Here is a 27,474-nt window from a genome sequence, read left to right on the forward strand (position 1 = left end):
AGGTTTAAAAAATACACAGACACATCTGAAGACAGGGAAGGTGTAATCTTAAAGATGGATCAGCTCTTAGCCCCTTCCCGATGGACAGGCTTAAAGACTGACAGGAATTACGATACAAACAGAAAGTGATTAAGCTTTAAATAAAGCCTCAGGTCCTATGCTAGTTCTTTGTAAATGGTTTTAAACTTTGACAATTTTAAACCCAATTTGGTTTTACACTCCAATTTAAAAAAATTGGAATGGGATGGACATTTTTAACCTGTAAAAAATGTACAGGATTAGTAGCCATTTAAAAATTAAAAACCACAGACGAGGCAAAACACAGAGCACAATTGATTCTAGTCAGATGAATTTATTTGTTGGCAAACTCAGTTGTACCTGGAACAAAAGAATTACAAGCCTTTAGCTTCATTCCCTTCAGTTATCTGAGGTTTACTTCAGTAGCCCTTCTGTCCTTTGGATCCAGTCTTGGAGGCTCCACCTTGTTTGCCTCCATCTACATCCATGTGGTCAAAGATATCCTGGGTGTATTTAGCATCAGAACTGAAGTCCCGAGCTCGCTGGTAGCCGTTGCTGGTCTTGACCACGTGGGATGAAGGGTACAGAGGACGCTGCTCAACAGACCCAACAGGAACATGCTCAGAGGTCCAGGCTTCACGAGGGAAAGGACGGCTGGGCCCGAAGCTCAGGATTTCTGCAATGAAGCGAGCAATGGTGGCAAGCTGCTGGTCAAACAGGTTCCCCTCTGATCCAGAACCAACACTGGAACCACCAGTGCTGGTATAGCCAAAACCAGCAGATCCAGATCCTGACCCAGGCCCAGACCTGGAGCCTGATCCTGATCCACTTTGACCTGAACAGAGAAGAGGTTACAGTCTGTGCAGTCAGCTTGGATCTGAACAGGTTAGGAGCTTCTTCTGGATGCTTGCCTTGTTTAGCAGGAAGACAAGCTCCAATGCTGAAGAGGAGGAAGACCATCCAGGAGACCCTGTTCACATCAAGAATCTCAGTAAACACAGGAACACAAAGAAACACACAACAAGCAAGAAGACTCACTTCACAACACACAAAGCCATGATGAGCAAGTCTGAGCTGACGTCCACCAGAAGAGTCAAAGAGAAGGAGCTGAAGTGCTGCTGTTTGATGAAACTTCCAGTTTGGTGTTATAAATGCTCTGAGCTTCTGCTGATGTCTCACTGGACTCCACCTAATCTCATTACACACATTACTGTCACCTGCTGCCCAGAAGATCCATGGTTAATGCTGCTATCCAGTTACTGTTGAAGCCCTATTATTCTCACTCAATTCAATGGCAATGACTGTAGGCTAAATGAAGACTGATGTTGTAAAGATTTCTGCAGTTAAAAAAAAAAAAGTTCATTCATTTTTTTGCAGTCGTGGCATCTGGACTTTACTTTTTCTCTATTTGAATCGTTTTCTACAACTGTGGCTGGATGGCTCAGTTGGGTGGGTGTCAAACTGGCAGCCAGGAAAGACGGGTATGCTTACCAGCCAATACCTGTTTCTAGATTATTCTCTTTGTTTGGCCTTTATCATCATCATGCTGCATTGATGATGATGAACAGATCATTTCTGCTTTGACAGTGTTGGAAGACCCATATGGACATGCGTTGCTGTTTGTTATGACAGAGAAACTCCAAATACAAGCATCTCAATCAATCTATTTATTTGACAGGGATACAGAAAACAAGTATCAATCGCCGTGGTCAAGCGGGAAGATTGGCAGCCTACAGAACAAATTGTACCAGGTAGGCCCTTGGTTACACATTTAATTGGTCTTTTAAGTGACACATATTGGAATTTGGAATCCCAAAGGGAACAAGTGGATATGAACCCATTTTGATCAACTTCATGAAACTAAAATGTGAATGGATTTGCCATCACGTTCTATTCGTTTGTTCACATGTTCAATTTACACTTAATTATCTTGCAAGAAAGACAAGGAATCTGGAAAACTTCAGCTGCAGTGTTTAGTACCAGCTATTTTTCTCTGAGTAACACTGGTTGAGGTTTTGGCTAAAGATCGAATTTAGGTCGGTGAATCAGATTGTTCAAAATAAACCAACATCCACTATGAATCATATCGACAACAACGGATTAATAAATGAATTGAATCCTTGTTGAAATGAACCGCCACACCCCTAATGTAGATAAATGCAGTTAAGAACAAATTTTGGTTATGAAGACAACTGTTGATGGGGCTTTGTGAAAAAATACTAAAAATTGATTATTGTACTAAAGAACTTGATAAATGCACCTCCTTTCTCATTTATTTCTTGTCTACTAATTTCAGCTTGTAGAGCTTCATCCTCACTTGCATCTTCCTCTTGAACAATCTTCCCTGCATTTATCTTTTTTCAATACGTTTAAACATAATTTTTTTCCCTGCATGTTTCACTGCAACCATTGCATTAGGTTTTATCTTGAACTATTAGTCACAATAGTGTTCAGAAAACTATAGGAATCTTTTATTGTTGTTCTTGTAACGTTGCAAACAAACCAACCTCCAACTTGTACAAAAATAGGCCTTCTTGACTGTGTACGACAACAAATCAAACGTACCCCATAAGACACACGTGCTCAATGGGTTTGTTTAGGGAAGTGGCAGAATTAGTGGATAACGTGAGGGTAGAGAGAGAGGCATGTAAATCACATTATGTAGAGATGAGACCTGAAAACCACACAGACACTAAAATGAATAGAGTGCTGCCTTGTTCACAGTTTTAGCGGAATCAGCCTGCAGCTGCTTTTGCATAAGTGTTAAAGCAGCAAAGACTAAGCAGAAACAACTGATATTCTTCTAGCTGGTTGTGGTACAGCATACCTCCACCAGATCTTATGCTGGGTCATACCGGTTACTTTCAACCCTGGTTATTGATGTTCATTGCTTTGTTAAATGAATTCCCACATACTGTTCTTAATGAACACATCTCTTTCAACTGGCACAGTCCCAGAGGATTTTAAGGCTACTGTGATTCAGCCACAATTGAAAATACCCTCCCTGGATCCAAGTTGCTTCGAGCATTACAGACCAATTTCAAAACTGCCTTTTTTGGCTAAAATCCTGGAAAAGCGAGTGGCTGAGCAGGTAATTTCCTTTTTAAATAAAAATAAATTATTTGAGACCCTTCAATCTGGTTTTAAGGCCAACCACAGCACAGAGACTGCCTTGCTGAGAGTGATGAATGACCTTTTAATGGCTGCAGGCTCAGGAAAAATACCAATTTTAGTTCTTTTAGATCTCAGTGCAGCATTTGATACAGTGGACCACTCCATTTTATTACGTCTAAAATCTTGGGTTGGTTTTTCTGGCACAGTTTTAGTTTATTCTTATTTATCAGACAGGTTTTTTAATGTTTTAATTGGCAATTCTTGCTCATCTAGGGTGAAAATGACATGTGGCGTTCCCCAGGGTTCGGTACTAGGACCTCTATTATTTTCAATTTACATGTTGCCACTGGGGGAGATAGTACGCCAACATTACCTTAATTTTCATTTTTATGCCGCTGATACTCAACTTTACTTATCTTTTAAACCTGGTGACCATGGTCTTTTAAAGAATCTCAATAGTTGCATTGCTGATATTAAAACCTGGATGGCCCAGAATTTTCTGCAGTTGAATATGGACAAAACTGATGTGATTATTTTTTGTTCAGTTGAGGCCCGAAATGGTGTGGCTTCGAAATCGGAGTCTCTGTCTAACAATGTTTCTTCAAGCTGCAGAAATCTGGGGGGGATTTTTGATACCGATTTTAATTTGGAGACACATGTTAAATCAGTGGTCAAATCTAGTTTCTGGCAACTACATAGTTTATACAGGATAACCCCTCTCCTATAAAAAAAATGTCTTGAGATGGTGATTCATGCTTTTATTTTTTCCCGTTTTGACTTTTGTAACGCACTCTACACATGCCTTTCACAGCAGAGTGTGTATCAACTCCAGTTAGTCCAAAATGCTGCCGCCAGACTCATAACTGGAACCAGAATGAGAGACCACATCACTCCAGTTTTAGTGTCTTTGCACTGGCTCACAGTCCGTTTTAGAATAGATTTTAAGATTTTAATGATTGCTTTTAAAGCACCCTAAATATATAGCTGATCTCCTCATTCCTTACGTACCTGGTCGCAATCTTAGATCTTCGGCAAAATGCCCTTTAACAATCCCACAATCTAGATTGAAGACCAGGGGAGACGGGGCCTTTGCTGTAAGAGCCCCAACACTCTGGAACAGTCTCCCTGAAGAGATCAGGCTCGCTGGGTCCCTACCAGTATTTAAATCTCTTTTAAAAACCTTTCTCTACAGGCGTGCTTTTAATGATTTTACTGGTTCTTAAATCTAAACATTTGATTTGATTGATTTCATAGATTTTATTGATTTTGTTGATTTTATTGATTGTACTGATTTATCGATTTTATTGATTCTAACCACTATCACCATTTCATATTTGTGCTGGGTTTTATTTCTCCATACTGGAAACTGTTTTTAATACTGATTTTGTCTCATATTAATTGTACAGCACTTTTTAATCTGGATTTCGAAAAGTGCTATATAAATAAAGTTTCTTCTTCTTATTATTATTATTGTATTAAGGCAATATATAAGATTGCATTTTGATAACCCAATCTTTCGGTGCGCAAACCAAGACGTTGTGCGTTGGTGCTAGGGGGCTCTGTAAGAAGAGACACCAGATGTCGATTCAGATCTGCGGCACACCTTCCAGCTTTTTACTTTCTAGCAGACAACACTGAGGGAAATGATCAAAGACAGTTAAGTGGAAACAAAAGATCTACACAGGACCAGCATCGACAAATCTTTGACTCCCAAAATGGCGGAGACATGTCATGCAGGCGCTGGCACAGCAGATGCAATGGGCCCATGGGTCTGCAGATATACAAGACACTCCCTTTGGATCACAGGATGTCCAAACGTTTTGCAAACAGCCAGGTTTGGTGAGAACATTTAAGGGTCGACCATTCCATCTGACTTTAAAACAATTTTAATTTTAAATCCAGATTAACTATTTCATGGCAATATTTTTTATAACTTCTAATACATTTTCACCTAGAAGTCTTTTTGCACCATTTAGTTGCTTTTCAGAGTGAGTTTGCATTCATGATTTCATGTAGAGTGGAATTGTCAAATTGATGTTTCAAAAGCATAAGCGCAGCTGCAGTTCTGATTATCCCATCTGTGGTCTGCAGTTATTCTCCATTTGGACAGTTCAGTGTGTTCTGTGACAAGAGCTGATGTTCAAAATACTTCAGAAATTTCATTTGAAAATATGGCTTTTTAACCTGCTACAAAATGGTCCCCAGTCATCCTAGTGACCTTACAAATGGAATTAGTTTAAAAAAAAAAAAAGAAAAAAAAAGCCATATATGGTTAAGTTGAAGTTCCTCGTTCTGAGAGGAAACATTCTGCTGTTCCTTAAGCCAAGGATTATGCTCTGCAGCATTCACAAGCTGCAATTGCTATACTTTTGTCAAAGTTCAGTCTTGTTTTTAATCACCTGAGGTTAATTAGCAAAGTCAAGCCATATCTTCCTCCTCACGCTTTGCAACAAGTGATGCATGCTTTGATCTTTTCCAGACTGGACTACTGTAACTCTCTACAGGGGTATAGATCAGTCTCTGCTCCGCTCTCTCCAGCTGGTTCAAAATTCAGCGGCCCACCTGTTAAAGGGGACCAGACGGTGTGAGCATGTAACAGATATTATGCCCACTTCATTGGCTGCCTTTTAGAATTACTTTTAAGATTCTACTTTTGGTTTTTAAATGTCTGGTCTGGCACCTCAGTATCTTTGAGCTTTTGCATGTTTATCGTCCATGTCGAGTCCTAAGGTCTGAAGATCAAATTCTTTTAGCGATTCCCAGGACTCGGTGACTCGGGGAGATGGAGCTTTTTCATTTGCAAGTCCTAAACTCTGGAATGCTCTCCCCTATTCTTTGAGGTCTGCCAGAACTGTCAGTAATTTTACTCAGGCTCCAGTGAGGGTATCTAGTGGGACTTGTTCATTTTATGCTTTTGTTTGTTTTTAATTGCATCATTTTGTTTGCGATTTTATGTTAAGCACTTTGGCTTTTATAAGTGCAATACAAATAATTGAAATTAGCAAAACTGTCGTGGGCAGATTGTTCCACTGTGACCCACTCAGATATGGCTCTTGTATCAGTGGGCCAGTCTTTCAAATAGAACTTCATTTATAGGCAATTAATCCAGTTTAATATATACCCAATGATCAGCATGTAATACAAGAATATTTTATTTCAAGAAATGATGCCATAGTTGCTCTGTAAGAGTGACCAAGTGTTTAAATTAAGGCAGTTTGCCATTTCTCAGGGAATCTGAGGTTTACTTCAGTAGCCCTTCTGTCCTTTGGATCCAGTCTTGGAGGATCCACCTTGTTTGCCTCCATCTACATCCATGTGGTCAAAGATATCCTGGGTGTATTTGGCATCAGAACTGAAGTCGCGAGCTCGCTGGTAGCCGCTGCTGGTCTTGACCACGTGGGATGAAGGGTACAGAGGACGCTGCTCAACAGACCCAACAGGAACATGCTCAGAGGTCCAGGCTTCACGAGGGAAAGGACGGCTGGGCCCGAAGCTCAGGATTTCTGCAATGAAGCGAGCAATGGTGGCAAGCTGCTGGTCAAACAGGTTCCCTTCTGATCCAGAACCAACACTGGAACCAGTGGAGTATCTGGAACCGCCAGTGCTGGTATAGCCAGAGTTATGACCAGCAGTTCCAAATCCAGACCCCAATCCTGATCCACTTTGACCTGAACAGAGAAGAGGTTACAGGCTGTGCAGTCAGCTTGGATCTGAACAGGTTAGGAGCTTCTTCTGGATACTTGCCTTGTTTAGCAGGAAGACAAGCTCCAATGCTGAAGAGGAGGAAGACCATCCAGGAGACCCTGTTCACATCAAGAACCTCAGTAAACACAGGAACACAAAGCAACACACAACAAGCATGAAGACTCACTTCACAACACACAAAGCCATGATGAGTAACTCTGAGCTGATGTCCACCAGGAGAGTCAAAGAGAAGGAGCTGAAGTGCTGCTGTTTGATGAAACTTCCAGTTTGGTGTTATAAATGCTCTGAGCTTCTGCTGATGTCTCACTGGACTCCACCTGATCTCATTACACTCATTACTGTCACCTGCTTCCCTGACGCTCTGTGGTTTATGTGATCAAGTCATTTTCGAAACTACCTTTTCATGGCAACAACTAAAGACTGCTGTGCTGCAATGAAGGAATTCAGATGAAACTTTTAATTTTGTTTTTTCCTGAGATTTTTTTCAATCTATAGAGAATGTTTACCAGCATTAAAAATTTCACATCATATTAATGGAAAAACAAAACGTTGAGCGTGTTTGATCCGCAGCCCCTATATAAAAATCCTCAACCACTGTTTATCAAAATGGCTTCATCTGTAGCTGTTTCCACGTGTAAGGAGCTCGCCGCTCCATGGCCTGAATAAGAGGCCGAAGTCTTCTTTGATAGATGATGATGATGAGCGCTAGTGCCGTGTCAGAAATATAAATGGATCTGCTGTAAATCAAAGTATTGTTTGCATCTGTTGCCATTTTTTGAATGACTTATAGTGCAAATTGGTTTGTGTTTATCAACATCTATGATTTAATAGGTACTGTGTAATTTCCAAATGGTGTTTTTTTGTTGTTGCCATTTCTAGAATTTCAGTAAAGTTTTGCAAATATGTGTCATGGAAACGCAGCTTATGACATAAACCTTAGTTTTTTATCATTGCGATATTCCCAATCTGTCTTGTTCTTCCAACTTACTTTATATATTTTTAAATCAAACCACATGTTAAAGCAGTTGCCAAACTTCAAATTGGATCAGAGATGTTGAAAGATATTTTCAGTCTGTAAAGTGTTGTGAGTTCCTTTGAAAAGTGGTGTTTAAATTGATTTTGATTTGATCTGACAAACACACTCAATGACCTGAAGGTGGGGTTCACGGTCCAGTTGATGCCCAAACTGAACACTAGCTATTCCCCTGAGACCACTGGAGCTGCTTCCATCCTATGTAAAGACATCTGTATTGTCATTTAATATATACTCTTATAAAGTATTGCAATTGAATTAAAAAAAAGGTTTAGGTCCTGTTCTCTCCACACAGAAGGATTCTTCTGTGCAGCAGGTGACAGTAATGAGTGTAATGAGATCAGGTGGAGTCCAGTGAGACATCAGCAGAAGCTCAGAGCATTTATAACACCAAACTGGAAGTTTCATCAAACAGCAGCACTTCAGCTCCTTCTCTTTGACTCTCCTGGTGGACATCAGCTCAGAGTTGCTCATCATGGCTTTGTGTGTTGTGAAGTGAGTATTCATGCTTGTTGTGTGTTGCTTTGTGTTCCTGTGTTTACTGATGTTCTTGATGTGAACAGGGTCTCCTGGATGGTCTTCCTCCTCTTCAGCATTGGAGCTTGTCTTCCTGCTAAACAAGGCAAGTATCCAGAAGAAGCTCCTGACCTGTTCAGATCCAAGCTGACTGCACAGACTGTAACCTCTTCTCTGTTCAGGTCAAAGTGGATCAGGCTCTGGATCCAGATCTGGGTCTGGCTTTGGAACTGCTGGTTATAACTCTGGCTATACCAGCACTGGTGGTTCCAGTGTTGGTTCTGGATCAGAGGGGAACCTGTTTGACCAGCAGCTTGCCACCATTGCTCACTTCATTGCAGAAATCCTGAGCTTCGGGCCCAGCCGTCCTTTCCCTCGTGAAGCCTGGACCTCTGAGCATGTTCCTGTTGGGTCTGTTGAGCAGCGTCCTCTGTACCCTTCATCCCACGTGGTCAAGACCAGCAACGGCTACCAGCGAGCTCGGGACTTCAGTTCTGATGCCAAATACACCCAGGATATCTTTGACCACATGGGTGTAGATGGAGGCAAACAAGGTGGATCCTCCAAGACTGGATCCAAAGGACAGAAGGGCTACTGAAGGCTAAACCAGATTTGATTAGAATTCAGAAGCCAACTTGCTTTAATCTACATCCGGTTTTATTGTAGGTTGAGGATGGATTGATTCTACAAGCTAATAAACCTTACACAAAATTTGGGTCTTTGTTCATCTTGTAAGGAATAACATTTCTATATTTCTGGCTGATGTAGAAACTGACAATGTAAGGCTTAAAATGCCTATTTAGTTTCAGACCACTTCGGAACAAAAAGTTGAAATACTAAACTGAAAGTACTGATGTGGTTTACCCATCAAAGGCCACTTGAGCAGGAAAATATAATGGCACTGGCTCAACAACCCTTTTTCTTCCCCAAAACTATCAGGTTTTTGTGAAAAGATCCCCCCCCCCCCCCTTATTAAACCTGCTTGTGCTGGATTTTGAACAAAAAATGGAATGTGGGGTATTTCCATATTATACACAGCAAATCAATGATTTGGCATTGTTAAATTTTTTTAACCTTTATCGACCCCTTGATCTATGGCATAACTTTCTTTTTATAGTACACGATAATAGTATTTGGGCTGTAAACTATTTTTTTTTTTTACTTGGTTTGAAAATCATTTGAGTTGCACACCATGTCTGACAGTTAACTATCAAGTTGGTGTGTGAATAGCATAATGCAAGGAATTATGGGATACCATTTTCTTTGCCTATGTGGGCAGATTAGGTTTTTGTCCATGGATTTTGTCTAGCTGTTTTACAGTTTTAGTTAAAACTTGTTTAACTCATGGTGCAGAGAGTTTAGGAGAGGATGACCAATCCCCTTCTGCAGAAAAATCCTATGTCCCAATATTAAAGACGGCGTTCACGACATGCGAATTCCTGCCCTGTAATGCAAGACATTGCTGGGTCATTCATGTCTTTGATATGAAAATCCAAGGCCCATTGTTTGAAACTTTAGGAAAATGTGTCAATTTAAATTGTAGAAACCAAATGTAAAAAAATTTCTAAGTTAGATCAACTTATCAAATTGAGTTGGATAGCCATAAAAAATGAAGTTGAATAAACTTAATTCAATTTGGTGTTACCAATTGAAGTGATTTAACTTGGATCAACTTTTTTCTTTTTAGGGTTTTTCCTGGCCTGTGCGGATGTAATTTAAGGGAAAATTAATTATCAAACTAGGCAACAGTTGGTCAACACGTGAAGCAAGGTTGTGGAATCACGATGTAAATTTCAGAGTTGTAAAAATACCTTATACAAAACCAGATGTCTGTACATATAAAAAATAACTGGATGAGGTTGTGTTGTGAAGTAAGATACTGGAACCAAATGAGCTACAACACAAGTGTTTAGTGACTATCTGCCTATAAAGGTGTTTATTCATTAGAGGGGAATATGACTTACCAGTACTAAAATTGTTTTAGGGCACAAGGATGACAATTTTTTACCTCTCGCACCCTTTCTGATTTTTTTGCATTTTATTTTTCATATATCAAAAAAAAATATCCATCCCTTTTTTTTCTGGACCCAATTTTTAGCACTTATGGGATCATGGGGCTGCCTGACCCAAACCCACTCACTGTTGACTGAAGGCGAAGTACATCCTGGACAGGTCACCAGTTTGTTGCAGGACCACAATCACACACCTAAGAATTTATACTCATTAATGAAGCAATCAAGCATGTTTCTGGGCTGTGGGAGGAAGCCGGAAACCCCGAGAGAACCTACGCCTGGACTTGAACCAGGGCCCTCTTGCTGAGAGGCAAGAGCGCCAACTACTGCCCCACCTTGCAGCCCTCATCTTCATCATGTAATTATTGCAAAAATCCAAATCAGAAAAGATTTGATTGTTGAGAAAGACTGAAAAAGTCCCAAACATGCTCAAATTAACTCACAATTGAAGGTTTCTTTTCATCTCCTTTTTAAAGACACTTTTACAAACTGTGTTTAGTTAACATCAATGAGAAACTGACCAGATTTTGTTGTTCTGTCAAAAAAAATCCAATAAATCCTCATGTTTGACTGCTGTTTACCTTACAGACAGGTGAAATTTCTTGTTAGTCACATGGTTTCCTGTTTCCTCTTGTAGAATGTGTTTTGTAACCCGTGAGCTTTTTCATTTTAGTTTTTTATCTTGAATAGTGGTGGGAAGCTGAAGCTTCACGAAGCACTTAGGCTTTGTTAAGGATTGTGTCAAAAAAGCTTCAAAGCTTTAAGACTTCAGTCATGGTGACATCTGGTGGACAACTAAAGTCATAGCAACCTCAGACAGACACACTGACACAGTCAGCAACAGAAGTTCATAAAAGAGCTGATTCAAGCAGTCCGTTCCGAATAAAGATTTAACAATCATTGCAATGAAGCATTTAGATGCTCTTCCCCTACTATTAAACATATTCCAGAATAAATCCAAAAAGATGCCAGTAGACATGGCAGCTCCCAAAATGCATCCAACCAACCGGGGGCCAGAACAACTGCATGACCGAAAAACGACAGGAACATGCATCATGTGCAATAAACATTATTTTTTGTTACAAATTGGTTCCAACAAAAACAATTGTGTGTGTTTGAAGTGTTTTTAAGGATTAAATGTTTTAAGAAAATGGATTGTGATTTAGTGAAAGATTGTTAACAAAAGCTGACAATTTATTTGTCTTCATACATTTTTACTTCATTCATTTCATTTTCTTTCATTTTGAAAACATTTTTGCCCACTCTCCAAATCTCCTTACAACCACATTTTGATGCACCGCAGTGGATCTTATTTAGCTGGTTTGGGACCTCTCACATCTGCCAAGCTGTCATTGGATTAGAACGTTTGAGCCAACGACACAGGCAGACAATGAAACAACAAACATCCACAAATGCAAGAAACGCTGAGCAAAACAGCTACTATGCTTGAAGCTTGGGACCAATGAAGCTCATGATATGAGTTTTCCAGCACACTGCTTCCATTAAACTTGATCACGGCATGAACTGTGGATCTTTCTGTGCAAAAGAACTCAATGGTGTCCTTGAAACCTTTGATCTAATTCAGCATGTGAGTTGCCCCACCCACAGCAGAGGGCACACTCTGGACCTGCTCATCACAAAGGGGGTTAATATTCACAATGTCAGTGTGGTTGATGTCGCCCTCTCTGATCATTTCTGTGTATTCTTTGACCTGTCTGTTGCTCCCAAACCACCGCCTGGCCCTGCAGTTGTCCAAAGGAGACAAATAAATGAGAGCACTAGTGCACAGTTTGTAGAAATGATAAACCCTGAAAACGCCTCTGGTGCCAATGTTGATGAAATGCTGAATTCTGTTACTTCTAGCATCTTGAATGTTCTGGATGCCATTGCCCCTATGAAGGTTAAATTGAGAAAACATAGACAGAAAGCTCCCTGGAGGAATGATGATCTAGTCAGGGCACAGAAACAACAGTGCCGCAGAGCCGAGCGAAAGTGGCGCAAGTCAAAACTCCAGGTTCATTATGGAATATATAAGGCGGAGTTGTACGCTTACAACCAGATCTTATGCAGAACAAGGGAAAGGTACTTCTCTGAAATCATTGGAAGTTGCAGCAGCAACTCTCGTGTCCTGTTCACAACAGTAAACAGATTAACTAACCCTCCAACCCAGCTACCAATAGAACTGGTTTGCACACCTAAATGTAATGAGTTTGCTGTATTCTTTGATGACAAGGTTCAGGGCATTAAAAAAGCCATCAACTCCACAACACATATAACTATCGAACGGCCACCTACTCACTCTAAGCTGACTCACTTTATACCTGTCACTGACCAAACTGTCCAAGAGACCATCACCCGTCTGAGCTCGTCTACATGCTGCCTTGATGTGTTACCCACTAGATTTCTAAAGTCTGTCCTGAACAGTGTGTTGCCATCAATTACTCAAATAGTTAACATGTCTCTTCAATCTGGAATATTTCCAGAGGCCTTAAAAACTGCAGTCATTAAACCTCTCCTGAAGAAGAGCGGTCTTGATCCCACTGTACTGAATAATTACAGACCTATCTCTAATCTGCCATTTTTAGGAAAAGTCCTTGAAAAAGTTGTCTACCAACAGCTCATTGATTTTCTCTTATTAAACAATTCATTTGATGTTTTCCAGTCAGGTTTTAGACCCCATCATAGCACAGAAACTGCTCTTATCAAGGTAACCAACGACATCCGCCTGAACACTGATGATGGCAAAGTCTCTGTCTTAATCCTGCTAGACCTGAGTGCTGCCTTTGATACTGTTGATCATGGGATCCTTATGCACAGACTCCAAGACTGGGTTGGCATCTCTGGATCTGCCCTAAGTTGGCTCAAGTCTTATCTAGAAGACAGGAAATATTTTGTTGAAATTGGGAGTTGTGTCTCAGACTACATGGCCTTGACTTGTGGTGTGCCCCAGGGATCGATCCTGGGACCCCTTCTGTTCAACCTCTACATGCTGCCACTAGGGCAGTTAATACGCAGTAATAACATATCTTATCACAACTATGCAGATGATACTCAGATCTATGTGTCACTGACAGCAGGTGAATATGGGCCGGTGGATTCACTCAGCCACTGCCTCCAACAGATCAGTGCGTGGATGCAGAACAACTTTCTCCAGCTAAACTCAAACAAGACCGAAGTTATTATTTTTGGCCCACAGAAACAAAGAGAAAGAGTCAGTAGCTACCTTCATTCTCTGTCTCTTAAACCCTCAAATCAAGTCAGAAATCTAGGGGTAATCATGGACTCTGACCTAAACTTTAACAGCCATATCAAGTCAGTAACATCAGTGGCATTTTACCATCTGAAAAACATTGCCAAAATCAAAAACATAGTGTCAAAGCCAGACCTGGAGATACTTATGCATGCATTTGTCTCCAGTAGGTTAGACTACTGTAACGGCCTGCTCACCGGCCTCTCCAAACGAGCTGTAAAACAGCTTCAGTACATCCAGAATGCTGCTGCTCGAGTCCTGACCAGAACCAGGAAGTATGATCACATTAGTCCTGTGCTCAGGTCTCTGCACTGGCTCCCTGTACCTCAAAGAATAGACTTCAAAGCAGCTCTGCTTGTGTACAAGTCTCTCCATGGCCGAGCACCAAAGTACATCTCTGACATGTTAGTGCCATATGAACCATCTCGTACTCTGAGGACCTCAGGGGCCGGCCTCCTGTTGATTCCCAGAGTCAAAACTAAACAAGGGGAATCAGCGTTTCAATATTCTGCAGCTAAAATCTGGAACAGCCTCCCTGAAGGCGTAAGACAGGCCTCTTCTGTGTTCATGTTCAAATCTAGACTTAAAACATTTCTGTTTAGCCGTGTATATGACTGAAAGGTCCTATCTGGTCCTATCTACACTTTTCTTTCCTTTCCTTCCTTTATTTTTAAATCAATTTTCAAATTTTTTCTTTTCTTTTAAAGTAAATTTTACGTTGATTATTTCTATGATGTATTGTGATTTTAATGCATTTTTCTGTTTTGTGAAGCACCTTGAATTACTTTGTGTACGAATTGTGCTATACAAATAAACTTGACATTGCCTTGCCTTGCCAGGTGACAGTAATGAGTGTAATGAGATCAGGTGGAGTCCATTGAGACATCAGCAGAAGCTCAGAGCATTTATAACACCAACCTGGAAGTTTTATCAAACAGCAGCACTTCAGCTCCTTCTCTTTGACTCTCCTGGTGGACGTCAGCTCAGACTTGCTCATCATGGCTTTGTGTGTTGTGAAGTGAGTCTTCATGCTTGTTGTGTGTTGCTTTGTGTTCCTGTGTTTACTGAAGTTCTTGATGTGAACAGGGTCTCCTGGATGGTCTTCCTCCTCTTCAGCATTGGAGCTTGTCTTCCTGCTAAACAAGGCAAGTATCTAGAAGAAGCTCCTAACCTGTTCAGATTCAAGCTGACTGCACAGACTGTAACCTCTTCTCTGTTCAGGTCAAAGTGGATCAGGCTCTGGATCCAGATCTGGGTCTGGATTTGGATCTGCTGGTTATAACTCTGGCTATACCAGCAGTGGCGGTTCCAGATACTCCACTGGGTCCAGTGTTGGTTCTGGATCAGAGGGGAACCTGTTTGACCAGCAGCTTGCCACCATTGCTCGCTTCATTGCAGAAATCCTGAGCTTCGGGCCCAGCCGTCCTTTCCCTCGTGAAGCCTGGACCTCTGAGCATGTTCCTGTTAGGTCTCTTGCACGGCGTCCTCTGTACCCTTCATCCCACGTGGTCAAGACCAGCAGTGGCTACCAGCGAGCTCGGGACTTCAGTTCTGATGCCAAATACACCCAGGATATCTTTGACCACATGTTTGAAAATGAAGGCAAACAAGGTGGATCCTCTAAGAGTGGATCTGAAGGACAGAAGGGCTACTGAAGGCTAGACCAGATGCCAAAAGCCCTTCATGTCAGTTTTGTATCTGCTATCTTTGGAGACTTAACTTCTGGAAATAAAATGATCTGCTGTAGTATTTTGAGTGTCCTAAATGGATAATGTGGCAAACATGTTCAAATAGCTTCACTTTGGAAGTCACAATAGTTGGGTTAATTTTTTATGTAGCTACTGTAAAATAGTTAAAGACCCACTAAAGAGGAGGGATAAAGAATTATAAAATAACTCATGCCTTGGCTTTAGGTCTACTGATGCGGCTTTACTATTGCTCGGAGCCTAAAGTTAATGTAACCACTTGAGTACGACTCTGTTTTGACATCGCCCTATTTTGCAAAGTAGGAAAAACCTTAAATTAATGGCCATTTTATTTTGAAAAGTGACCAGATTCTGTTATATCCATCACACTTAACGCACGTCAAAGTCGCGACTACAGCACGTGTTGCACCCTGCTAAAATTAAACCCAAATGAGCAAAACTTTTCATGCACTTTTATTTTGAAGGGATGTTTAAACATTACCATAGCAACCAGAGTGTGGTGCCCTTTGGTTCCAGTGAAGATGTGGAGCTACAGTGCTCAACATAAATGAGTACACCCCTTTTAAAAACGTGCCTAATCAGTAGCTCAATGAACACAATTTAACTCTAACACTCTCACTTTAACATGAAATGTTAACAATCTAAATTTGATCAAAATCCCAAGTTTTAGTGATTGAAGCAAAAAAAAAATCCTGTAACAAATCTAGTATTTTTATGAGCATCGTGATTCTTAAGGACCGCACCAAGTCTACTAGGCATGGAATGAACAAATTGACTTATTGCAACATCTTTTTCTACTCGAAAAACCCCTTTTAGAGCTTGGTTGCTGGATGGAGTGTAATGCTCAACTTGTTCAGAATTCCCCTCAGGTGTTCGATTGGGTTCAGACCAGGATACATACTTGGCCGTTCAATCACCTTCAGCCTGTTCTTCAGAGATGCAAGAGCAGCTTTACAAGTGTGTTTGGGATCATTGTTTTGGAAAAGTGCTGGACAACCAAGTGCATGGAGTGATGGCAGCATCTACTCCTTCAGTATAAGACTATGACTGGGGTGTACTCATTTTTGTAACATGGGGTTTGAATTTGTTAGGAAAATCACATTTTTGCCTGTGCAAATCAACATATCTTGTTTGGAATCAGTGGTTCACCTTTGTAGGTGTGTTTTGTTGTACATTATTTCACAGAAAATGTTGATTCTGAAATGACACTAAAGTTTTACTCAAACTCAAACTTTATTTATATAGCGCCTTTCATTTCAGTTAAAAAAAACACAAAGCGCTTAACAATAAAAGCAGATGAAATAATCATAAAAAATGAAAATTATTAAAAACAGAAACCACAGGACGATCACACACTGATGGGACCCCTCCCTCACCAGATTCTTCCCTCCACCCACCCCGTTCCCCCAGTAGAACCCTGAACACACAAAGAACTGCAGCTAAAAGAGGGTCTGGCTTGGTTCTGCTGTGAGGAAACGATATAATGGGGAACCATTCATTCCAAGGCCAAGCCCAACCACAGGGGTCATTCCCACAGTGCCCACCCAACACAGAGCAGCCCAGGGCCCACTCCATGGCTATTAGACCACAGAGCGGGATCCCAGCCAGCCTAATGAGAACAGGCACCGATTATCAAAGTCATGTAAAAGCCAGACTAAAAAGGTGGGTCTTGAGCCTATTCTTTAAAACCTCTATAGACTCTCCGGCCCTGACTAATGTAGTAGGGTGTACTGATTTACGCTGAGCACTGTACCTTGACATTTAAAGGGTGGCATTTAATAAAACAGTAACATTGTTTATTTAAACAAAACAACCATAACAACTGAAACATTTAAATGATAAAATAATTTAAAAAACGCCCCTCTCCCCCTCCCACAGGTGGTTTCTCTTGCCCCTCTTTGTCACCATCCGGCTGCATTTCTTGAGCCCAGATGACGCTCCCTGATTCAAACCACCAGGATCTACAGTATGCTCACACTTAGCATAGAGCTTGATGTCATACATGTAGAGGAGGTGACTGATGTTGGCTCCCTTTCTGATTTGCAATATATATAGGTCACTTTTCATATAGTTTGAGGTGTTGTTTATTTTGTAACATTTTTCTTTAACAGACTTGATCACATGAACTATGGATCTTCTGGGCAGCAGGTGACAGTAATGAGTGTAATGAGATCAGGTGGAGTCCAGTGAAACATCAGCAGAAGCTCAGAGCATTTATAACACCAAACTGGAAGTTTCATCAAACAGCAGCACTTCAGCTCCTTCTCTTTGACTCTTCTGGTGGACGTCAGCTCAGAGTTGCTCATCATGGCTTTGTGTGTTGTGAAGTGAGTCTTCATGCTTGTTGTGTGTTTCTTTGTGTTCCTTTGTTTACTGATGTTCTTGATGTGAACAGGGTCTCCTGGATGGTCTTCCTCCTCTTCAGCATTGGACCTTGTCTTCCTGCTAAACAAGGCAAGTATCCAGAAGAAGCTCCTAACCTGTTCAGATCCAAGCTGACTGCACAGACTGTAACCTCTTCTCTGTTCAGGTCAAAGTGGATCAGGATTGGGGTCTGGCTTTGGAACTGCTGGTTATAACTCTGGCTATACCAGCACTGGTGGTTCCAGTGGTGGTTCTGGATCAGAGGGGAACCTGTTTGACCAGCAGCTTGCCACCATTGCTCGCTTCATTGCAGAAATCCTGAGCTTCGGGCCCAGCCGTCCTTTCCCTCGTGAAGCCTGGACCTCTGAGCATGTTCCTGTTGGGTCTGTTGAGCAGCGGCCTCTGTACCCTTCATCCCACGTGGTCAAGACCAGCAGCGGCTACCAGCGAGCTCGGGACTTCAGTTCTGATGCTAAATACACCCAGGATATCTTTGACCACATGGGTGTAGATGGAGGCAAACAAGGTGGATCCTCCAAGACTGGATCCAAAGGACAGAAGGGCTACTGAAGGCTAAACCAGATTTGATTTGAATTAAGAAGTCAACTTGCTTTAATTTACATCCTGTTTTATTGTAGGTTGAGGATGGATTGATTCTACAAGCTAATAAACCTTAAACAAAATTTGTGTCTTTGTTCATCTTGTAAGGAATAACATTTTTATATTTCTGGTTGTTGGAAAGACTTGACCATGTAAGAATTAAATTGCTATTTAGTTTCAGACTACTTCGGAACCAAGACTAAACAAAAACTTGGAAGGAATACTAAACTGAAAGTACTGATTGGTTGTGGTTTATCCATCAATGGTTTTCGGGAACAGAAAATTCCAAACTTTGTACTTCAGTACTCCTAAACCGGCCTGTGCTGGAGTTTAAACCCAAAATGGAAATGTAAGGCGGGTGGTATTCCATATTTTACAGCAAATCAATGATGCATTTTTTTTTTTTAACCAATTGGCATCTTAAGACTTTTCTTAACCATATGGACCCTCACTCTATGGTTTAATTTTATATTTCCTGGACTGTAATTTAAGGGAAAATTAATCAAACAAGGCAACAGTTGGTCAACATGTGAAGCAAGGTTGTGGAATCACGATGTAAATTTAAGAGTTGTAGAAATACCTTATATACAAAGCCAGATGTCTGTACATATAAAAATGAACTGGATGAGGTTGTGAAGTAAGATACTGGAACCAAATGAGTTACAAGTGTTTAAGTGACTATATGCCTATAAAGGTGTTAATTCATTAGAGGGGAATATGACTTACCAGTACTAAAATTGGTTTAGGGCACAAGGATGAGAATTTTTTACCCCTCGCACCCTTTGATTTTTGTGCATTTTATTTTTCACATATAAAAGTATCCCTTTTTTACTGGACCCAATTTTTAGCCCTTATGGGATCATGGGGCTGCCTGACCCAAACCCACTCACTGTTGACTGAAGGCAAAGTACATCCTGGACAGGTCACCAGTTTGCAGGACCACAATCACACACCTAGGAAGAATTTATACTCATTAATGAAGCAATCAAAAATGTTTTTGGGCTGTGGGAGGAAGCCGGAGTCCCCTGAGAGAACCTACGCCTGGACTTGAACCAGGGCCCTCTTGCTGAGAGGCAAGAGCGCCAACTACTGCCCCACCTTGCAGCCCTCATCTTCATCATGTAATTATTGCAAAAATCCAAATCAGAAAAGATTTGATTGTTGAGAAAGACTGAAAAAGTCCCAAACATGCTAAAATTAACTCACAATTGAAGGTTCCTTTTCATATCTCTTTTAAATACACTTTTACAAACTGTGTTTAGTTCACATCAATGGGAAACTGACCAGATCTTGTTTTTCTGTTACAAAAAATCCAATAAATCCTCATTTTTGACTGCTGTTTACCTTACTGTCAGGTGAAATATCTCTTTCTTTTGTTGCTTCATTTAACCACAGTTTTGCACAAGTTAATTCTTCACAATTTTTTTGTTTCTTTTTTAATTTTTATTCTGTTTTTAACTTGTAACTGTTTAACTAATTCAGTACATGACTGCACTCCAAGATTCCCCTTAAAATTGTAGTTTTTATCCCATTTTCTCAAGAATGTAGTTCAACCTGGATGAGCCCTTTCCATGTTTTTGAATCCCCTGTTAATTCTACTTTTCTATTTGAATTCCCCATTTTTTATTTTATTTACGTTAGTCACAGAGTGTGATCAGAACCAACAGAGAATTTCTCTCAGGACTGAATTTCACTCCCCGTGCAACAAGCTTCTAGGTCAAAAACCATTGTCTGATCCGGTCACACGTTTAAGGTCCTCCCAGGAGCAAAACCCGTTTTAGACTCTGGGTCCTTCTCACCTAAAGCCCAATGAGATGAAATCTTGTTCTACTTCAACAAGCAGCCTTGTGTTAACACCGCAAGGTTTCCAGATGCTCGCTGCTTCGAACAAGTTTACTCCATTTACACATGCACTCTTATTCACACCAAAAAAAACTTATGTTCCTTATTTTTATAGGCCTTTTAGGGACTTGAACCCTGTTGCGCGATTTAGGCTACAGGACTCAAACCTACACCTTTATTCAGAATTCTGGACCTTTTTGGGACTTCAAACCCACACTTGTTTTAGGCAACAGGACTTTAACCTGTCCCTTTCAGAATTCTGGGTCACTTCGGAGACTCTAACCTGTGAATAAGCGCTGTACTTGCCTTGTCGTTGTGGTCTGACTGGTTCACGGATAACGTCAATCCGGACTCAGGGATTAGAGCAGTCGATTGGCCGGCGTAGAGTTCACTACGAAGAACTTTCCTCATGAGACCTAGTCTCACGGGCTGTGCACAGACTTCAGTCGGCGTGGTCCTCCCCCAAGGATGCAGATATGTTGTCATCCGGCTCGAATGGACCAAAGAATGTCAGATAAATGCATCAAGATAATTAAAGAAAAACACAATCAGAAACAACAGACCACAACAAGAATCAAGTTTCTCATGCACAAGGGAGAAGAATCAAATGTGACAGAAGACAACAACCACGCTTCTCTTGTCTAAGGACTTCCTCTCCCCATGCTCCTTTTATAAACAATTCAAGTAGGAGGTTACAATTTCCAAACAAAGAGAAAAGTTCATTAGGGGGTGTCGTATAATGACCCCTTTTGGTGGATTCTAACTTCAAACAGTATTCCTTATCTGCTAAGGACAGTGTGTCGTAAAACCCCCTCATCCTTGCTGGGATGAGAAGCAGATGAACACACACACAAAGCTGTCTAAAAAGGTAAAAAGGTCAATCTGAGTTTACATTTGAAACACACATTTAAACCAATACATTTAAACAATGACAATAATAAAACAATTTCCTTCACACCATCTTAATTTATTATAATTCTTGAACTCTCATATGTCTAAGTTTGAGCCGGCAGATATACTCATTTTTATAACAATAAAAGGAAAGAAACAATATACACAGATTGCATAGATTCATGAACTACTTTAGGGGTGCTATATAAATTCATCATCCTCTCCCTCCCTCTCACTCATAGTGCAGAGACTTAAGCAAAGTAGGACAAAATAACTCAGCAAAACACTGTAAAACAGCTAAACAACTAAACACATTTGGTCAAAAAGCCACACTTAAACTCAAATCTATCCAGACAGGCAAAGAGAATGTATCCCACAATCCCTTGCGGTGCCGATCTAAGAGCAGCACCAAAGTTGCTACTTAATTGAATTAATTTGTATGAAAGTAAAATTACTGTCTGATAACTATGTGTTATTTTTAAACTAAAAGATGATTTATCTTAACTGATGCAAATAAGTTAGATCAAAGAAAAAATGTATCTTTCCAACATCTATACGTGGTCTTATCACCCTCTCATGGTGGAATAAGTATTATCTGAGCTTCTTCATCCACTTAATCATCTTCAAATGGACACGCCATGCTGCTTCACCTCTTTGAAAAGAAACTAACCTTCAACTAAACCTGCTACAGACCAGGTTATGTTCAGAGCATGAGTTGCCATGGCAACTTGACATACGCTGACACATACCTCAATTTTTGGAACCGAAAGCTGAGGTTATCCACTTCATTAGCCTCAAACTTACTGTAGGAGCTATCATAACCTGCTTTCTGGAATACCCCCCAAGATGAAAAAAACATCAATTCGTTTTGGTAATTAGGCCATGTAAACTGACTAAGAGGTTGTCGGATTCTGAAGCATGTAGTGTAAAGTCTGGAAGTTGCCAAAACGGTACATTTTGGACTGCAGTGTGAAATTTGGAAGAATTATGTTGTGGGGTTGTTTTTAAGGACTTGGCCCCTTTGTTCCAGTGAAACAATGTGGAGCTACAGTGCTCAACATAAATGAGTAAACCCCTTTTAAAAAGTGCCAAATAAATCAGTAGCTCAATGACTAAACTTTCTAAACTTTTCACAAGGTTGAATTTTATTGAACACTTTAACTCTAATATGAAAGTAAGGTTAACAATCTAACTTAGATCACATCTTCAGTTTTACTTAAATTGGTTAAAGAATAACAAATTGAAACCAACTACATCTAGAAAATATGAGCACCGTGATTCTTAAGGACAGCACCAAGTCTTCTAGGCATGGAATGAACAAGTTGACGACTTATTGCAATATATTTTTACTACTCTTCAAGAAAAACCTTTTAGAGCCTGGTGGCTGGATGGAGAGTAATGCTCAACTTGTTCAGAATTCCCCTCAGGTGTTCGATTGGGTTCAGATCAGGAGACATACTTGGCCGTTCAATCACCTTTGATTTTTGATTGGATTTGATTTTAAATGGTTTATTTCAAGCAATCAAATAAGAATACACAAAAACAACAATCATCAGTTATACATTCGTACGACAACGAATCAAACTTAGGATAATAAGACATTTTAATAAATATCACTTGAAAGGGAGTGGAAGGAAGCGAACTTATATAATCCCACCCCGTTCACCTTCAGCCTGTTCTTCAGAAATGCAAGAGCAGCTTTACAAGTGTGTTTGGGATCATTGTTTTGGAAAAGTGCTGGACAACCAAGTGCATGAAGTGATGGCAGCATCTACTCCTTCAGTATAAGACTATGACTGGGGTGTACTCATTTTTGTAACTTGGGGTTTGAATTAATTTGTTAGGAAAATCTCTTTATTGCTTGTGCAAATCAACATATCTTGTTTGGAATCAATGGCTCACCTTTGTAGGTGTATTTTGTAGTACATTATTTCACAGAAAATCTGAATTAGACTAAAGTTTTACTGACTAATGGAGTAGGGTGTACTGATTTACACTGAGCACTGTACCTTGACATTTAAAGGGTGGCATTTAATAAAACAGAAACATTCTTTATCAAAACAAAACAACCATAACAACTGAAACATTTAAATGATAAAATAATTTAAAAAACGCCCCTCTCCCCCTCCCACAGGTGGTTTCTCTTGCCCCTCTTTGTCACCATCCGGCTGCATTTCTTGAGCCCAGATGACGCTCCCTGATTCAAACCACCAGGATCTACAGTATGCTCACACTTAGCATAGAGCTTGATGTCATACATGTAGAGGAGGTGACTGATGTTGGCTCCCTTTCTGATTTGCAATATATATAGGTCACTTTTCATATAGTTTGAGGTGTTGTTTATTTTGTAACATTTTATTTAACAGACTTGATCACATGAACTATGGATCTTCTGGGCAGCAGGTGACAGTAATGAGTGTAATGAGATCAGGTGGAGTCCAGTGAGACATCAGCAGAAGCTCAGAGCATTTATAACACCAAACTGGAAGTTTCATCAAACAGCAGCACTTCAGCTCCTTCTCTTTGACTCTCCTGGTGGACGTCAGCTCAGAGTTGCTCATCATGGCTTTGTGTGTTGTGAAGTGAGTCTTCATGCTTGTTGTGTGGTGCTTTGTGTTCCTGTGTTTACTGAGGTTCTTGATGTGAACAGGGTCTCCTGGATGGTCTTCCTCTTCTTCAGCATTGGAGCTTGTCTTCCTGCTAAACAAGGCAAGTATCCAGAAGAAGCTCCTAACCTGTTCAGATCCAAGCTGACTGCACAGACTGTAACCTCTTCTCTGTTCAGGTCAAAGTGGATCAGGATCCAGATCTGGGTCTGGCGTTGGATCTGCTGGTTTTGGCTATACCAGCACTGGTGGTTCCAGATACTCCACTGGATCCAGTGGTGGTTCTGGATCAGAGGGGAACCTGTTTGAACAGCAGCTTGCCACCATTGCTCGCTTCATTGCAGAAATCCTGAGCTTCGGGCCCAGCCGCCCTTTCCCTCGTGAAGCCTGGACCTCTGAGCATGTTCCTGTTGGGTCTGTTGAGCAGCGTCCTCTGTACCCTTCATCCCACGTGGTCAAGACAAGCAACGGCTACCAGCGAGCTCGGGACTTCAGTTCTGATGCCAAATACACCCAGGATATCTTTGACCACATGGGTGTAGATGGAGGCAAACAAGGTGGATCCTCCAAGACTGGATCTAAAGGACAGAAGGGCTACTGAAGGCTAAACCAGATTTGATTAGAATTCAGAAGCCAACTTGCTTTAATTTACATCCTGTTTTATTGTAGGTTGAGGATGGATTACCTCTACAAGCTAATAAACCTTACACAAAATTTGTGTCTTTGTTCATCTTGTAAGGAATAACACTACTATATTTTTGGCTGTTGGAAAGACTTGACCATGTAAGAATTAAAATACTAAGTTTCAGACCACTTTGGAACAAAGATTAAAATTGAAAGGAATACTAAACTGAAAGTAGTGATCAGGTTGTGGTTTACCCCATCAATGGCCACTTGAGCAGAAAAGTACAACGGCACAGACCCTAAACTACCTGTTTCCCTCCCCCTCCACCCAAAAAAAAAATCTCTCAGGTTTTCGTGAACAGAAACTTTGTACTTCGGTACTCCTAAACCGGCCTGTGCTGGAGTTTAAACCCAAAATGGAAATGTAAGGTGGGGTGATCTTCCATATTTTACAGCAAATCAATGATGCATCCTGTTTGTTTTTTTTTTTTTTTTAACCAATTGGCATCTTTTTAAGACTTAACCATATGGACCACTCTATGGTTTAATTTTATATTTCCTGGACTATGCAGATGTAATTTGAGGGAAAATTAATCAAACAAGGCAACAGTTTGTCAACATGTGAAGCAAGGTTGTGGAATCACGATGTAAATTTCAGAGTTGTAGAAATACCTTATACAAAACCAGATGTCTGTACATATAAAAATGAACTGGATGAGGTTTTGTTGTGAAGTAAGATACTGGAACCAAATGAGTTACAAGTGTTTAAGTGACTATATGCCTATAAAGGTGTTAATTCATTAGAGGTGAATATGACTTACCAGTACTAAAATTGGTTTAGGGCACAAGGATGAGAATCTTTTACCCCTCGCACCCTTTGATTTTTTTGCATTTTATTTTTCACATATAAAAGTATCCCTTTTATTCTGGACCCAATTTTTAGCCCTTATGGGATCATGGGGCTGCCTGACCCAAACCCACTCACTGTTGACTGAAGGCAAAGTACATCCTGGGCAGGTCACCAGTTTGCAGGACCACAATCACACACCTAGGAAGAATTTATACTCATTAATGAAGCAATCAAAAATGTTTTTGGGCTGTTGGAGGAAGCCGGAGTCCCCCGAGAGAACCTACGCCTGGACTTGAACCAGGGCCCTCTTGCTGAGAGGCAAGAGCGGCAACTACTGCCCCACCTTTCAGCCCTCATCTTCATCATGTAATTATAGCAAAAATCCAAATAAAAGATTTGACTGTTGAAAAAGACTGAAAAAGTCCCAAACATGCTCTAATTAACTCACAATTGAAGGTTTCTTTTCATCTCCTTTTTAAAGACACTTTTGCAAACTGTGTTTAGTTCACATCAATGGGAAGCTGACCAGCTTTGTTGTTCTGTCAAGAAAAATCCAATAAATCCTAATTTTTGACTGCTGTTTACCTTACATATAGGTGAAATTTCTCGTTAGTCACATGGTTTTCTTTTTCCCCTTGTAGAATGTGCTTTGTAACCTGTGAGCTTTTTCAATTTTAGTTTTTTATCTTGAACAGTGGTGGGAAGCTGAAGCTTCACGAAGCACTTAGTCAACAACAGAAGTTCATAAAAGAGCTGATTCAAGCAGTCCGTTCCGAATAAAGATTTAGCAATCATTGCAATGAAACATTTAGATGCTCTTCCCCTACTATTAAACATATTCCAGAATAAATCCAAAAAGATGCCAGTAGACATGGCAGCTCCCAAAATGCATCCAACCAACCGGGGGCCAGAACAACTGCATGACCGAAAAACGACAGGGACATGCATCATGTGCAATAAACATTATTTTTGTAACAAATTGGTTCCAACAAAAACAATTGTGTGTGTTTGAAGTGTTTTTAAGGATTAAATGTTTTAAGAAAATGGACTGTGATTTAGTGAAAGATTGTTAACAAAAGCTGACAATTTATTTGTCTTCATACATTTTTACTTCATTCATTTCATTTTCTTTCACATTTAAAACATTTTCTGCCCACTCTCCAAATCTCCTTACAACCACATTTTGATGCACCACAGTGGATCTTATTTAGCTGGTTTGGGACCTCTCACATCTGCCAAGCTGTCATTGGATTAGAACGTTTGAGCCAACGACACAGGCAGACAATGAAACAACAAACATCCACAAATGCAAGAAACGCTGAGCAAAACAGCTACTATGCTTGAAGCTTGGGACCAATGAAGCTCATGATATGAGTTTTCCAGCACACTGCTTCCATTAAACTTGATCACGGCATGAACTGTGGATCTTCTGTGCAGCAGGTGACAGCAATGAGTGTAATGAGATCAGGTGGAGTCCAGTGAGACATCAGCAGAAGCTCAGAGCATTTATAACACCAAACTGGAAGTTTCATCAAACTGCAGCACTTCAGCTCCTTCTCTTTGTCTCTCCTGGTGGACGTCAGCTCAGAGTTGCTCATCATGGCTTTGTGTGTTGTGAAGTGAGTCTTCATGCTTGTTGTGTGTTGCTTTGTGTTCCTGTGTTTACTGAAGTTCTTGATGTGAACAGGGTCTCCTGGATGGTCTTCCTCCTCTTCAGCATTGGAGCTTGTCTTCCTGCTAAACAAGGCAAGTATCCAGAAGAAGCTCCTAACCTGTTCAGATCAAAGCTGACTGCACAGACTGTAACCTCTTCTCTGTTCAGGTCAAAGTGGATCAGGATCCAGATCTGGGTCTGGATTTGGAACTGCTGGTTATAACTCTGGCTATACCAATACTCGTGGTTCCAGATACTCCACTGGGTCCAGTGTTGGTTCTGGATCAGAGGGGAACCTGTTTGACCAGCAGCTTGCCAGCATTGCTCGCTTCATTGCAGAAATCCTGAGCTTTGCGCCCAGCCGTCCTTTCCCTCGTGAAGCCTGGACCTCTGACCATGTTCCTGTCAAGTCTGTTGCACGGCGTCCTCTGTACCCTTCATCCCACGTGGTCAAGACCAGCAGTGGCTACCAGCGAGCTCGGGACTTCAGTTCTGATGCCAAATACACCCAGGATATCTTTGACCACATGTTTGAAAATGAAGGCAAACAAGGTGGATCCTCCAAGAGTGGATCTGAAGGACAGAAGGGCTACTGAAGGCTAGACCAGATGCCAAAAGCCCTTGTCAGTTTTGTATCTGCTTTCTTTGGCGACTTGAAAAAATACTTGAAATAAAGTGATTTGCTTCAG

General features: G+C 40.7%; 7 protein-coding genes across 7 annotated transcripts; 5 read left to right on the forward strand and 2 right to left on the reverse strand.

Annotated features, from left to right (window-relative positions):
- Positions 1-336: 336 nt before the first annotated feature.
- LOC101169148 (uncharacterized) lies at positions 337-1,213 on the reverse strand. The gene is made up of 3 exons (XM_004080133.3): positions 1,057-1,213; positions 930-988; positions 337-853 (listed from the first exon to the last, which is right to left on the reverse strand). The coding sequence occupies exons 1-3, from the start codon at positions 1,074-1,076 to the stop codon at positions 438-440; spliced, it is 495 nt and encodes a 164-aa protein (XP_004080181.1). The 5' UTR covers positions 1,077-1,213; the 3' UTR covers positions 337-437.
- A 5,055-nt stretch (positions 1,214-6,268) lies between these two features.
- LOC144981316 (uncharacterized) lies at positions 6,269-7,154 on the reverse strand. The gene is made up of 3 exons (XM_078937107.1): positions 7,004-7,154; positions 6,877-6,935; positions 6,269-6,800 (listed from the first exon to the last, which is right to left on the reverse strand). Exons 1-3 carry the CDS (start codon positions 7,021-7,023, stop codon positions 6,379-6,381), a joined length of 501 nt encoding a protein of 166 aa, XP_078793233.1. The 5' UTR covers positions 7,024-7,154; the 3' UTR covers positions 6,269-6,378.
- A 1,057-nt stretch (positions 7,155-8,211) lies between these two features.
- On the forward strand, positions 8,212-9,097 carry LOC144981272 (uncharacterized). Its single transcript, XM_023949250.2, has 3 exons — positions 8,212-8,365; positions 8,434-8,492; positions 8,569-9,097. Exons 1-3 carry the CDS (start codon positions 8,346-8,348, stop codon positions 8,982-8,984), a joined length of 495 nt encoding a protein of 164 aa, XP_023805018.1. The 5' UTR covers positions 8,212-8,345; the 3' UTR covers positions 8,985-9,097.
- Positions 9,098-14,521: 5,424 nt separating this feature from the next.
- On the forward strand, positions 14,522-15,397 carry LOC144981315 (uncharacterized). Its single transcript, XM_023949247.2, has 3 exons — positions 14,522-14,666; positions 14,735-14,793; positions 14,870-15,397. The coding sequence occupies exons 1-3, from the start codon at positions 14,647-14,649 to the stop codon at positions 15,301-15,303; spliced, it is 513 nt and encodes a 170-aa protein (XP_023805015.2). The 5' UTR covers positions 14,522-14,646; the 3' UTR covers positions 15,304-15,397.
- Positions 15,398-17,430: 2,033 nt separating this feature from the next.
- On the forward strand, positions 17,431-18,401 carry LOC144987757 (uncharacterized). The gene is made up of 3 exons (XM_078937108.1): positions 17,431-17,681; positions 17,750-17,808; positions 17,885-18,401. The coding sequence occupies exons 1-3, from the start codon at positions 17,662-17,664 to the stop codon at positions 18,286-18,288; spliced, it is 483 nt and encodes a 160-aa protein (XP_078793234.1). The 5' UTR covers positions 17,431-17,661; the 3' UTR covers positions 18,289-18,401.
- Positions 18,402-23,388: 4,987 nt separating this feature from the next.
- Positions 23,389-24,371, forward strand: LOC111946299 (uncharacterized). Its single transcript, XM_023949253.2, has 3 exons — positions 23,389-23,633; positions 23,702-23,760; positions 23,837-24,371. Exons 1-3 carry the CDS (start codon positions 23,614-23,616, stop codon positions 24,256-24,258), a joined length of 501 nt encoding a protein of 166 aa, XP_023805021.1. The 5' UTR covers positions 23,389-23,613; the 3' UTR covers positions 24,259-24,371.
- A 2,228-nt stretch (positions 24,372-26,599) lies between these two features.
- On the forward strand, positions 26,600-27,474 carry LOC144981271 (uncharacterized). The gene is made up of 3 exons (XM_004080134.5): positions 26,600-26,750; positions 26,819-26,877; positions 26,954-27,474. The coding sequence occupies exons 1-3, from the start codon at positions 26,731-26,733 to the stop codon at positions 27,379-27,381; spliced, it is 507 nt and encodes a 168-aa protein (XP_004080182.2). The 5' UTR covers positions 26,600-26,730; the 3' UTR covers positions 27,382-27,474.

The sequence above is a fragment of the Oryzias latipes genome, chromosome 19 (assembly GCF_053564925.1).
Source record: "Oryzias latipes strain Hd-rR chromosome 19, Olatipes_Hd-rR_3.1".
NCBI classification, from domain to species: Eukaryota; Metazoa; Chordata; class Actinopteri; order Beloniformes; family Adrianichthyidae; genus Oryzias; species Oryzias latipes.

Bases quoted from the DNA above. Each gene is read 5' to 3' on its own strand.
- LOC101169148 (XM_004080133.3), bottom strand. From the start codon at position 1,076: ATGGCTTTGTGTGTTGTGAA. The intron at 989-1,056 runs GTGAGTCTTCTT...TGATGTGAACAG, and splicing joins ATGGCTTTGTGTGTTGTGAA to GGTCTCCTGGATGGTCTTCC. The intron at 854-929 runs GCAAGCATCCAG...TTCTCTGTTCAG, and splicing joins TTGTCTTCCTGCTAAACAAG to GTCAAAGTGGATCAGGATCA.
- LOC144981316 (XM_078937107.1), bottom strand. From the start codon at position 7,023: ATGGCTTTGTGTGTTGTGAA. The intron at 6,936-7,003 runs GTGAGTCTTCAT...TGATGTGAACAG, and splicing joins ATGGCTTTGTGTGTTGTGAA to GGTCTCCTGGATGGTCTTCC. The intron at 6,801-6,876 runs GCAAGTATCCAG...TTCTCTGTTCAG, and splicing joins TTGTCTTCCTGCTAAACAAG to GTCAAAGTGGATCAGGATTG.
- LOC144981272 (XM_023949250.2), top strand. From the start codon at position 8,346: ATGGCTTTGTGTGTTGTGAA. The intron at 8,366-8,433 runs GTGAGTATTCAT...TGATGTGAACAG, and splicing joins ATGGCTTTGTGTGTTGTGAA to GGTCTCCTGGATGGTCTTCC. The intron at 8,493-8,568 runs GCAAGTATCCAG...TTCTCTGTTCAG, and splicing joins TTGTCTTCCTGCTAAACAAG to GTCAAAGTGGATCAGGCTCT.
- LOC144981315 (XM_023949247.2), top strand. From the start codon at position 14,647: ATGGCTTTGTGTGTTGTGAA. The intron at 14,667-14,734 runs GTGAGTCTTCAT...TGATGTGAACAG, and splicing joins ATGGCTTTGTGTGTTGTGAA to GGTCTCCTGGATGGTCTTCC. The intron at 14,794-14,869 runs GCAAGTATCTAG...TTCTCTGTTCAG, and splicing joins TTGTCTTCCTGCTAAACAAG to GTCAAAGTGGATCAGGCTCT.
- LOC144987757 (XM_078937108.1), top strand. From the start codon at position 17,662: ATGGCTTTGTGTGTTGTGAA. The intron at 17,682-17,749 runs GTGAGTCTTCAT...TGATGTGAACAG, and splicing joins ATGGCTTTGTGTGTTGTGAA to GGTCTCCTGGATGGTCTTCC. The intron at 17,809-17,884 runs GCAAGTATCCAG...TTCTCTGTTCAG, and splicing joins TTGTCTTCCTGCTAAACAAG to GTCAAAGTGGATCAGGATTG.
- LOC111946299 (XM_023949253.2), top strand. From the start codon at position 23,614: ATGGCTTTGTGTGTTGTGAA. The intron at 23,634-23,701 runs GTGAGTCTTCAT...TGATGTGAACAG, and splicing joins ATGGCTTTGTGTGTTGTGAA to GGTCTCCTGGATGGTCTTCC. The intron at 23,761-23,836 runs GCAAGTATCCAG...TTCTCTGTTCAG, and splicing joins TTGTCTTCCTGCTAAACAAG to GTCAAAGTGGATCAGGATCC.
- LOC144981271 (XM_004080134.5), top strand. From the start codon at position 26,731: ATGGCTTTGTGTGTTGTGAA. The intron at 26,751-26,818 runs GTGAGTCTTCAT...TGATGTGAACAG, and splicing joins ATGGCTTTGTGTGTTGTGAA to GGTCTCCTGGATGGTCTTCC. The intron at 26,878-26,953 runs GCAAGTATCCAG...TTCTCTGTTCAG, and splicing joins TTGTCTTCCTGCTAAACAAG to GTCAAAGTGGATCAGGATCC.